This window comes from Acinonyx jubatus, chromosome C1, assembly GCF_027475565.1.
Source record: "Acinonyx jubatus isolate Ajub_Pintada_27869175 chromosome C1, VMU_Ajub_asm_v1.0, whole genome shotgun sequence".
In the NCBI taxonomy this organism is placed as follows: domain Eukaryota; kingdom Metazoa; phylum Chordata; class Mammalia; order Carnivora; family Felidae; genus Acinonyx; species Acinonyx jubatus.
In genome coordinates, this window is record NC_069381.1 from 179,553,438 (window position 1) to 179,566,832 (window position 13,395).

The window sequence follows — 13,395 nt, forward strand, 5'->3', positions numbered from 1 at the left end:
TATACACTAAGAACAAATTATCAAAAAGAGAAAATAAGAAAATAATCTTATTTACAATTGCATGAAAAAGAAAAAAATACCTAGGAATAAATTTAACCAAGGAGATGAAATATTTGTACATTGAAAATTATAAGACATTGGTGAAAGAAGTTGAAGAAGGCACAAATAAATGGAAAGATATGCCATGCTCATGGATTAGAAAAATTAATACTGCAAAAATGCCCATATTACCCAAAGCAATCTACAGATTCAATGCGATCCCTATCAGAATTCCAATGTCATTTTTTCACAGAAATAGAACAAACAACTCTAAAATCTGGAACCACAAAAGATCCCAAGTAAACAAAGCAATCTTAAGAAAAAACAAAGCTGAAATGAGTCACACTCCCTAATTTCAAACTCTATTATCTATTCCAAAGCTATAGTAATCCAAACAGTATAGTATTGGGCTACAGACTAGAATAGAGAGCCCAGAAATAAACCAACGTATACATGATCAATTTGTGACAAAGGAGGCAAGAATACACAATGGGGAAAGAATAATTTCTTCAATAAATGTCATTAGGAAAACTGGACAACCACATGCAAAAGAATGAAACTGAACTACTATCTTATACCATTCACAAAAATTAACTCAAAATGGGTTAAAGACTTGAATGTAATATCAGAAACCATAAAATTCCTAGAAAACCACATAGATGATAAGTTTCCTGACATCATTCTTGGTGATATCTTTTTGGAATTGATTTCAGAGGCAATGGCAGCAAAGGCGCGTGTGCGTGCATGCACACACGCACATACACACACACACACACACACAAATGACACTACATCAAACTAAAAATCTTCTGCACATCAAAGAAAATTATCCATGAAATAAAAAGGCAACCTACTGAATGGGAGAACATATTTGCAAATCATATATCCAATAAGGGGTAATATCCAAAATATATAAAGAACTCATGGCTCAATAACAAAAACAAAAACAATCTGATTTAAAAATGGGCAGAGGATCTAAATAGACATTTTTTTTTCCCAAAGAAGACATACAGATGACCAACATGTACATGAAAAGTAATTCAACATCACTAATCATCAGGGAAATACAAATCAAACCAATAATGCAAAATCATTTCACTAGACAAAATGGCTAGTATCAAAAGACAAGAAATAACAAGTGTTGGCCAGGTTGTGGAGAAAACTAGAAGCCTTGTGCACTGTTGGTGGAAATGTAAATTGGCATGACCATTGTGGAAAACAACATGAAGATTCCTCAAAAATTAAAAATAGAAGTACCAGATGAACCAGCCATTCCACTTCTGAGTATCTACCCAAAGAAAACAAAAACACTAATTCAAAAAGATATACATATCCCCATGTTTACTGTTACCATTATTTACAGCTGCCAAATATGGAAACAATCTACATGTCCATTGATAGATGGATGGATGGGGAAGATGTGGTATATATACAAGGGAAACAATAAAAGAACAACAATTTATAAGTCAGAAGCATTGCATATTGAATCTATTCTTACTTCTGGCTTCTCAACTCTACAAAGTCTTAGAAATGCTCAAAAAACACTTAATTGTAATCTACCTTAATTTTTATGAAGATCATACTCATATTCTCTCCCTTCCAAAATATAAATCTCTTCTCAGGTCTTGGCTTCCTCCCTAGTATTTATCCAATTATTAGTAATAAACATGCTATTATTTTCTTTGCATTATATCCCAACAGTGCTCTTAGCAGTAGGAGAAATGAAAAGGCTGATTGATACAGTTTATTATAAGTAAAAAAATAGTCATGCTAATGTTTTCCATCACTTGGTCTTTTGAAAGAAGGAGTGATCCCAAATATTTCATGACATCTGTATTAGTCACAAAATAAGTTAAAGAAGGTCATTTTTTTTAAACTGCTATGATTACAGACCTAAAGTCATGAGGAGACAAAACAGGAATCTATGGTGCTTGGGCTAGAGTTCTGGAAACAGCTGGTCAGTTAGCAGATGTGGATAAGTACAATATCCTCAACACTTTAGGTATAAAATATTAGCCAAAGGGTACTTTACATGTTAGGAGTGGTGGTATTTAGCTGTAGGAAATATATTAGGAGAGCCAGTGATATGGTGGGATGGCTTGTACCAGCTCATGAGAGCTGACTGTGAGATTTTAGGGGAATATGCTGGCAGCCTGAAATTGGTTATTTACCCCACAGAAAGTGGCAAATTCTACAGATCAGCCTTCCTCTGCAATTCCCCTGGAGAGCTGGGTTTTAAACATTTAGCAGCACATCACTATAGAAGACTGAGGATGGAATTGTCCAAATCAGCCCATTTTAGGTGGAGCAGAAAGTCACTGCCATAAAATTTTAAAAATAGCATATTATATTTTATAAAAAATATCCAGTGCAAGTCATGAAGATAACTGCTTAAAAATAAAAGACAAAGGCCATCTCCATACTTGGATAATTCCTTCAAGACTCCATGAGTCTACCATTTTACTCAGAAATACACTCATGAAACTTAATTTCTGCTCTATTCTCTCATTCAAAACGGTACACTGTCCCAGAAATATTCTTTCCCATTACCTCCTATGTGTGTTTATGTGACTTATTATTATTTAATCTAACACCTTTTTACCCCCTTAAAAATCAGCAAGAGATCATTAAAAAACCACAATGCGATTTACAAATTTAGAATTTCATTCCATCTCCACCTGGATTGCTGTATAACTTCAGGTTATTAAACCAGGTAACCACCACAAAGAGGTATTATTTCAAAGCAATTAGAGATGTGCCACAAAAAGAAGAAATGTAGTCATCAAACTAACAAAAAGCATATTTCTCAAAGTGTAGAACTTATCCTGCTAAGGTATTTCAGGAATTCACTTGAGATTTCCAAATATTAAGTTGCATTTTACTCACTGAGATGAGCCTGACCCCATAAATTGTGGCTATCAGCTTCCTGTGGGATACAACCAAAACCTATGCCATCACGGGGGCAACTTCTGCAGCCACAGAGGCTATTATACTCTGGTAAAATGAGAAGTAGGCTCAAACTGTGGTAACTTTCACTGTACAAATATTTGTTCTCTTCTAAAAATCTATCCTCATAACCATAACTTCTACTTGCCATGGTCATCTAAGTTGGTTATTTGGACCATTCTGCTACTCAAACCCCCAATCTGACATCCGAAGTCACAAAGCTCTAGAGTTACCAAGCTTGGATATAGAAATGGATGTCAATTTTAGCTGGGAGATATAGCATATGATTTTGTAGGAAAAATAACACACAAGAAAATATGGGAAAAGACATTTCACCTTAAATAAAAAGATGGTTAGCATTTTAGATTTTTATTTTAAAAAATGAAGTTTATGATATGTTATTCTTAAAGTTTCAAGTTTCTTAGTATTTCAATTTAAGCCCATGTAGAATAATCTCGGTAAAACATTTTGTGTTATACTGTTTGTGAGTACAAAGCCAAAAGGGAGGGGGGAAAAAGTTATTCCATATTTAACATCTGGAAGGGGAATCAAAAAATAACTTTCTTTTCTAAAAATTAAACCCAATGATAATCCCATTGTGTGAACTTAAGAAATAATAAGCGGGATACCTGGGGTGGCTTAGTCAATTGAGCATTCGACTCTTGATTTCAGCTCAAGCCATGATCTTGAGGTTTGTGAGATTGAGCCCCCATCGGGGTCTGTGCTAACAGTGCAGAACCTGCTTGGGATTCTCCACCACCCCCTTGTCCCTCCCCCACTCACATGTTCTCTTTCTCAAGATAAATAAATGAACATTAGAAAAAAGAAATAATAAGCTTTATGGTATTTTTCTAATTACCAATGCCATTTTGCCTTTTTCTCTTTGTTATCCTTACCCCTCTGCAATAGATATTCCACTGATAATACTCCCCTGACATGGGTCTGTGATGGTTCACTCTATATGAAAATTTTACTGGGCCACCAGTACCCAGACCTTTGGCCAAACACTTCAGGATGTGTCTGTGAGTGTGTTTCTTGATGAGATTAACATTTGAATCAGCAGACAGAGTTAAGCATATTGCCTTCCCTAATGTGGGCACACCTAATTCAATCAACTGAAGAACTCAAATAGGACAAAAGGCTGAGAAGAGGTAAATCCATCTGCCTAACTGAATTGGGATATTGGTGTTTTCTAGCTTTAAGACTCAGACTGAAACATAGGCTTTTTTTGGGTCTCAAGCCTGTCAGGTTTGGATTAGAATTTACACACATTAGTGTGTGTGTGTGTGTGTGTGTGTGTGTGTGTGTGTGTGTGTGAAAGAGAGAGACACAGAGAGACACAGAGAGACACAGAGAGAAATCAACCAGAATGACCACAATAGCCATGGTAGAGAAAGAGATGCTTCTGGGTTGTTTTAAGATAGGAGCAAACATCTGAAGACAGACTACCCTGGAGTGGTCATGAACAACAAGGACAACAAAAAACAATAGCAAAAGGAACCCTACTTTGAAAAAACCATTCTGTTGGACCATCATGGGTACAGAAAATCAGCAGTACGTTAAGGGGAAGAATGGGACACTGTACTAATCCTACATTATTTTCTTTATAAAACCATTGTATATCTCCTATTAGAAAAAGGATTTGGCCATTAATAACATATCTTTATCATTTTCATGAAATTCTAAACTGATGAAACTCTCAGTTATTTCCAGTCCCAGGAGCTGGAAAGGATAGGTTACTAATCCTCACTTTAGAGAAAACTGAGGTTCATAGAGGTCAGATAGTGATGGATCCAGAAATTCTGACCCCACTGCAGCACCATTTTCTCAAATCCATGAAATTAACAATGGGAAGAAAGAAAGAGAGAGAGAGAGAAGGAAAGAAAGAAAGAGAGTAAGTTAGTTAGTTCCTAGGTTAAATACATTTGGTTTTTCTTATTAAAGCACATATTTGTCTTCCAGATATATTATCCCCATGAGCACATACTAATGATCAAACCCAGCCAAGAATCAGAAGCATTTTAAACAAGTCACATTTTAATACTATTGATGCATATTTCTTGCAAAAATATAAAACATTTATATTGATATTGTATCCAGATCCCAAATTACGCTTCGTTTTTACACAAATTTAAGAATTATTACAATAAAAAGCAAGCAGAATTTTTTTTATATATTGGCTTGCTTTCTTTGTTTATGTTTCATTTTAAAATGAGGCAAGTCAAAATGTGTTCTATATGTTAGGTGAAAATCCTAGGCCTTAGATCCAACAAATAAACACAGATGTTGATCAGAGTTTCATAAGGATGATCTTGCATAAAATAAAACTTGGCTCAGTTCCAGTCCCACCATTACAGAATCAAAATAATTAGGGAAATCAAGTAATGGAAGAAAATACTGATTAAAACACACAGTAGAATTTTGAACAAGAGACCTGGAATTAAAAGCAGAAACAAAAGCATTACATATTTCATGGCAAATCTAGTTTTTGAACCATATTATCTCAACTTCAAATCTAAAGAATCAAGGATTTATAGGTCCCACTGCACCTCCAACTGAAGGAAACCACCTATCCACTTTATAGTTCTATAGATTTGCCTATTCTGCTCATTTCATATAAATGGAATCATATAATATGTGATCTTTTGTGACAGTTTCTTTCACTTAGCAAACATTTTCAAAGCTTATCCATGTTGTATCAGTCATTCATTACTTTGTATTGTCAAATAATATTCCATTGTATGAATCTACCACATGTATTTACCCATTTATCAGTTCATGGGCATTTGGGCTGTTTCTACACTTTGGCTGTTACAAATAATGCTACTATGAAGTATCTGTGTACAAGTTCTATAGAAGAAAGTGTATTTTCATTTCTCTTGGGTATATACATGGTTGTGGAATTTCTGGATCATCTGGCAACTCTTTGCACAACATTTTTTTAGTAACTGTCAAATTGTTTCCAAAATGGCTGTATTGTTGTACAGTCCCACCAGCAGCATATGAGTATCCAGATTCCACATTCTTGCCAAAATTTATTATTTTTGAGATTTTTTTTGATGGCCTATCAAGTGGGTCTGTAGTGGTGTCTCACTGTAGTTTTGATTTTCACTTTCCTAATAACTAATGATATCAATGGGAAAGAATAGTCTTTTCAATAAATGATGCTAGGACCTAGATGTTCACAAGCAAAAAATGAAATTGAACCCTTGACCTCACACCATATAAAAAATTAACTCAAAATGGATCCTAGATCTAAATGTAAGAGCTAAAACTATAAAACTCTTAGAAAAAACACAGGAGTAAATTTTTGTAATGTTGGGTTAGGTAATGTTTTCTTAGATACAACACCAAAAGCATGAGCAACAACAACAAAAAATACAAATAAACTGGACTACATCAATATCTAAAATGTTGTGTTGTAAATAATACTGTCAAGACAGTCAAAAGACAACTCAAAGAACAAAAGAAAGTATTTGCAAAGCATATATCTGATAAGGGACTAGTATTCAGAATATACTGTTCAAAGAACTCTTACAATTCAATAATACAAAGATAAATAATCCAATTACAAATAGGCAAAGAATTTGAACATAAATTTTTCCAAAGAAGATATACAAATGACCAATAAGCACATGAAAAATGTGTATGTAGAGATGAAGAAACTCAGACCCAGTTAATATAAATGACATACTTCAAGTTAGTCAGGTGGTTAGTAGCCAGTAAGGTCTAATCTTTTATAGAAAAACTGCTAACGGCCTTGAATACAGAAAGACCTGGGTTTGTATCTAAGAGTTTACTTACACACCTAATCTCTTTGAGCCTTAGTTCCTTCATCTATAGCAAAACCTATTCCATAGGGTTATCGTGAAAGTTTAATGAGCTAATATAATATCCCTAACATAGAGCCTTGCATCGAATAAGCCATTATTATTATTATATTTCATTATCCTAAGTACCCCTAGCATAAGAAATCAATGGTATTTAAGTATGAAGCCACGTATATGTCTCTGGTGGTGTATCCTCTGCTAGAATACCTATGATCTCATCAGGGCATCCATATATGTCTCAGCCTTGAAGGGTACTGGCAACCCCAGCATTTGGCCTGGAACCCTCAATAAAGGATCTCTCATTTCCAAAGACAATCCATTCCAGCAGAGAACAGTGGTTAAGTCACATTGTTAGTGTTTGACTCCTGGATTCCTCACTTGCTTGCTAAAATTATACACATTATTTACCATCCCTAAATTTCACACAATGTGGATAATAATAGTAATAATACAGCCACCTCATAAATTGCCATGAAGTGCAAATAAGATCATCCATAGGAGAGTACCTAGTACAGTGCCTGGCATGTGGCGGGAGTTTAATAACTGCAGGTATCATTGTCATCATCAGTATCACTGTCATCATTATCACCATCATCATTATCTCACTTGGCAAGCCTGATATTGTTCTTATTCTTTAATTAACAGTTAATTAAACACTATTTTATTCCTATTCTTTTTTGTGAGTCAAGGACATGATTCACCCTTGAACTTCCAAAAAGAGGATACCAGATCTAGAATCCTGTGAAATTTCACCCAATTTAAATCCTTGGCTTCAAGTAATTAGAAAAAAGTCTCTCCCCAACTTGAAGACTGTTAATGTGCAGTACAAGCATAATCACCACCTTGTTTAAACAATATTGTGGAAGATCCAAGGCAACATGGGCATTAAGAGAGGTCGAATGGAGCAAATCTAGGAGCTATTTCTGGTGAAAGCACAGAAAGAGGAGGAAGCGGGGAGGGAGTCTTCATCTGTCCAAAGCAGAAATTACTATAAACTGGGGAACTACAGGTGACAAGTTTCATACATCAAACTTGTTTTGAGAACCTTCCATGTAAAAGGCACTGAGGTGGAAGAGAGGGTAATTAAAAAATAAATACAAGAACCCCCCAGAAAGGGATCATCTGCTTGGGGAGATAAAACATGTTAACGGCTATAGCATGAGACAGATGCAGATAGATGTCATGAAAACAATACAAGGGAAATTATGTGAGGATACAAGAAAGGACTGATCACTTACGCCCAGATTGCAAAGAGCAGCTCACACTATATGCTGTCCTTCAATGATGCATCTGAAAGTCCTCACCTCCTCAATGGTGGTAGGAAATCCTGTGGTACCTTCTACTACCTTTATTATGATTGTGAGAAGACATCCATTCTTCCTACTCACTGGTGACAGGCAGAATAAGAGCACAGACTCAGGAGCTGAACTGTCTGTGTTCAAATTGCGTATTAATTGTGGGACCTTGGTCAGTTCACTTAACCATGCTCTGCCTTAGTTTCCGCTTCTTTAAAATGTGGATAGGGGCGCCTGGGTGGTGCAGTCGGTTAAGCGTCCGACTTCAGCCAGGTCACGATCCCGCGGTCCATGAGTTCGAGCCCCACGTCGGGCTCTGGGCTGATGGCTCAGAGCCTGGAGCCTGTTTCCGATTCTGTGTCTCCCTCTCTCTCTGCCCCTCCCCTGTTCATGCTCTGTCTCTCTCTGTCCCAAAAATAAATAAAAAACGTTTAAAAAAAATAATAAAAAAATAAAATGTGGATAAAAACAGCAGCTATCTACCAGGCTGCTGTGAGCATGAAAGGAACTAATATAAGTGCTTACACCAGTGGGTAGCACATAGTCAAAGCTACGTACTACCTAATGCTACACTGCTGGCTTTTATCACTGCCATCACAGGGGCATGCACATATGAGGCATTCAGAAGGATGTGAATATGTGCTGAATGACTATAAACGAAAACACAAAAAGAAAATGTTGCAACTGAGAAGAGAAGATGGAGCTAGGTTTTGTAAGTCTGAAGAGCTAACTTTGAAAACACTCTGCTTGAGAAGGATTTCCTTTCATGTAGATGAGGACTTGGATATCCTGTTCCATGTCAATTCTAAAAACCAGTAGTCACTGTGGGAAAATAACTTTGTAATATTTAATAGTTTTTTATATTAAGTGGGGGAAAAGTTTACTCCCTTTAAGTGTTCTGGAAGCAAAGCAATTCATTAAAGAGGGGGACTAGAGTGTATTATGCTAAGCAAAATACGTCAGTCAGAGAAAGAAAAATACCATATGATTTCACTCACACGTGGAATTTAAGAAACAGACCAAATGAACATAGGGGAAGGAAAGGAAAAATAGAATAAGATAAAAACAGAGAGGGAGGCAAACCATGAGAGACTCTTAATGATAGAATAAACTGAGGGTTGCTGGAGGGGAGGTAGGTAGGGGGATGGGCTAAATGGGTGGTGGACATTAAGGAGGGGGGCACTTGTAGGGATGAGCACTGGGTGTTATATGTAAGTGATGAATCACTAAATTCTATTCATGAAACCAATACTACACTATATGTAGTGTAGCATTTAATAAAATCTTGGGAGATAAAAAAGGGGGGTGAGCTAAAATTTCAGGGCTAGAAAAAGACCTATTAACTGCCTTGGAGGATAAGAGCTATGATATCTAAAATGCAGCCAAATGCAGCGCAGCCCTCTACAGACCTAGCACAAACATCTTCCAAATGTTCCTTCAAATTATTTCAGACAACTGGAAGCCAGTCATTTGTAAAGGAAGGTGGGAGGAATCACAGGGAGATATACCTGCTTCAGTTAAGGTGTCCAACTTAACTAAAAATTAAAAGTCCTACTGCACAAAGCAGAGATTAGGCTAATGTGATAAGCTTTCAGGCCTGTTTGATAATCCATTTTGTCCACAAGGCAATATAGAAGGGGTCTTTCTATATTTTTCATGCCAAGCAGCGTTCAAATGCAAAGCCACCAGTAGACTGCAAGATCAACTATCTGCCAGCCCACACTCAAGGTTCTTTACAATTCCTACAACTTTAGGTTGAAATTCCCAAATAAGTCCAAAACCTTCAGGGAATAAAATACATAGTTGCATTACCCACATAGCTGAGATAATGTTTACCTGTGTTTAACTATGGAAACTTTTATAAAGACTATGAGACAGAACTTGTTCTTAAGAATACATCGTAACTCTTCTTAAATAGTGTCCTAAATGTAATTTAAAACTTTTCTCAAGGTCCAGGGATTATTAATAAGCAGCTGTCTCCTGAAGTGTGTCTGGCAAGTTATGACTGGCAGGAAAGGAGGGCCCCACTATGTATACAAAAGTTCCTGATCTCCTTTAGTGAAGGATACAAAAATGATTTAGTAAGTTAAGTCTCTAGACAGAGCAGAAATATATGGCAGCATTATCTCAACTTGGGCTTTCCCTGGACCCATGGCTCTCTAATGAGTGTAACTCCTCATGACACAGGGGACATCTTGTCTGAGCTGAGAACAGATCTGAATTCCTGATATGGTACTTCTCTTTTATACCCAGGTATAATACCATCAGTATTTTCCTAAGTCTTTACTTGGACAACCTATGCTCTTCCATTCAGTAGAATGTTTACCAACATTGGGCTCTCAGGCTGCTGAACCAAACTTAGCACCAGCAATGTGCCATCTTCTCTGGGAGGAGAGAGTACAGGAAATGCCAGGTGGCCCTGCTTCCAGCTTCCTAGTGTCCTGGAAAGGCTTCCCTGCCAGGGACATAATCACAAATCCATTCTCTTTCATCTATTCTAAATTTCATGCGTGAGACTTCTAATCTTCTCTTGGCTGGGAATGATAGGTTTATTTTTAAAATTTCTAGAAATCAAGTCAATAGTTTCAATGAGAGTCTGAGGGCTCCTCCCATGCATTAAAATACATGCCTTTTGTAACATCTATTTGGACTGGTTATAGGTTCTCAGATAAGCTAGCTGGAAGCTGAGTTCAAGTGAATAAGATGCTACTGTGTTATTATTGCTAGGGTACCTTGAGGGAGGATGGCATTTATTGAGTACCTTAAACATTTCATTTGCTTTGAATGCTCTTTTCCTTATATGGTTTACTCCTCGCTTCATTTGGGTCTCTGTTCACATATAGCCTTACCTGTGAGGCATTCCCTGGCCACCCTGTATAAAATAATTCCCCACTCCTGTCTTTCTCTAGACTCCATCCCCCTGATTTTTTTTTTAATCACAGCATTAATCGATACTTGGCATGCTATTTGTTTATTTCTGTCTCTTTCCATGAGAATGGCAGTCCTATGAAATAGCTGGCTTACCTGTTTTGCATTGGTGCTCTATAAATATTTGCTGAATGAATGAGAGAAGCAAGGTTAAATACTTTAAATATCATGTCATTTTAATCCTCTCCATCCTTCAAGTCATGTATTTCAAGTCTTTTTACATACAGGGAAACTGAGGCTAGTTACTCAATACATGGAGAGCATATGCGGTTAAGAGCATGAACCCTTGCACCAGACTGCCTGGGTTAGAGCACAGTTTGGTCACTTGCCCTCTCTGACATTGGGCAAGTCACCAAACCATTCTGGACCTGTGGCTTCTAATCTGTAAGTGGCAATAATAGTAACCATTGCCTTCTGAAATTGTTGTGAGGAGCTTAAATATACCTTAAACAGCTCATGGCTCACAGCAGGTACTAAACCAGAGTTAAATAAATACAATCTTAACTGAGAAACACCTTATAAAAATTACTAACGTTCTCATTCTGCTTCTTACTCGTAACAACTTCCTGATCATAACCCAGGTTTCTGGTTCATCTATCTATAAAGAGAGTGCAGATGTGGTTACTCTGGCCTGTGTGACACAATTATGCGTTTCTCATCATAAATGAATTACTCCGTGAGTGCTGTTTCATATAACAAAATCAGGGTTCTGAACCAACATCACTGAGGTCACAAGACATACCTTGTATAGTTATTTACTGACCTCCTAGCCACCTTCCACAAACAACACCCCAACTTTTAAATAAACCATCCATCACACAAGCTGTACAACTGAGAAAGAAGTGTCACTGCCTAGGAAATCTTTTCTCTCATCAGCAGAAAATGGTGACTACAGGTAGAAGAATATCCAGGCAAAAGGGAGTATTTTGCCAAACAAATGTCCCCACACCTGTCTGCCCCACACACTGTTTCAGAACAGCATATCGCTGCTTGTAGTAACAACCTGTAGTCCAGGTTTCACTGGAACCTGGACGGGGAAGGTTTCACCTCTCAAAGGCTCTCAGCCCTCCCTCAATGGCAGAGGCACTGCCAAAGCCACAAGCAGCCCGCGGTCACTCAGCAGCTTCCACGCGGCAACTCCCCCATGTTACCTTGCCCTGATGATCGTGTTTCATTTCCCAGCCCCTTGGCAGCTCCAGCTGTTTGTTGGCGAACATATTGAGGAATCCCACAAGATCTCGGTTATGCTGGTAGCGTTCAAAGTGGTGGGTGTCCCGCCGGACTTTGGTGATCATGTGCTTCAAACACGTATTGTTTGTAAACATGCGGTAGGCACTCTGGAGGAAAGAATGGAGAGCCCACGTTAACCGGCCTGGGACCCGCAAAAGGAACACACATGGTACTCGAGGGCACATTTAGTCTTCCAGTGGGCATATCAGCTTCAACGTAACTCTGGACCCGCACATGGAAACAGCAGGCTGAGAAAAATATTTTGATGAAAATAAAATAGGAAGACTACAGAAAGTAAGGTATCTTCACTGATGAGGTCTCATTTTCTAAAGAACAAGAATGCTGTGGAGTCTTATTCTATAGGGGATGTTAGATCCTAAAGTTGGTCTTAGAAAAAAAGCACACAAAGTCACATCATGTCAGACACAAATATACCACCTCACAGGGACCCCCAACATAGCCAGTTTTTTTGCTCTAGCACTGGAAGAGATGACTGGTCTTTGGGTGAGTGCCAGATGAAGCAGTTGGCATGCACTTAGCAGCCAAGTTGTATGGAAAAATGCTTGGCCACATATTTGAATATTAGGAGTCCATGCAAAGGGCTGAGTTGCAGTCACTGAGACTCAAATCCAACTGAGACCACAATAGATCAAAGTTTTTCATCTTACACCTTCTTTGAGGCAAAATCACAGAGAATAGAATGACAGGCTGAACTGCCTGGGCTGTATACATATTTTTTTTTTCGTTCTCTATTTTTTTCTGTGTGTGTGTGTGTGTGTGTGTGTGTGTGTGTGTGTGTGTGTGTGTGTGTGTGTGTATACACATATATACGTATATGGCTGAATTTATACAGTTGAAATACATGTTTAATAAACTCCACCACACAAAAAAAGTGATTGTCTTGTGAAAAATGCTGTATTCTTCATCTCTATGATACTTAAACAAGATTCCAAAAATTGACCATAAACCATGGCTATCAACATATAAGTCGACAAAGATTCATCACATAATATCATGTGCCAAGAAGTAGAAAAGGAGTAACTGTATGGAGCTATTTCCTTGAATTATCAGACAGAAGATGATATTCATGAAATTACAAGGTGGTGAATGACCTACTCTGAAATTCT

The 13,395-nt window shown here is 37.5% G+C and overlaps 1 protein-coding gene across 5 annotated transcripts in view; it reads right to left on the reverse strand.

The window, feature by feature from the left end:
* HECW2 (HECT, C2 and WW domain containing E3 ubiquitin protein ligase 2) overlaps positions 1-13,395 on the reverse strand; it is a 369,305-nt gene that overhangs the window by 88,899 nt on the left and 267,011 nt on the right. For all 5 annotated transcript variants that reach the window (XM_027054227.2, XM_027054211.2, XM_027054201.2 and 2 more), the window contains one exon: positions 12,190-12,375. In XM_027054227.2, coding sequence (XP_026910028.1) covers positions 12,190-12,375 — 186 coding nt within the window. The remainder of the gene's footprint in view (positions 1-12,189; positions 12,376-13,395) is intronic.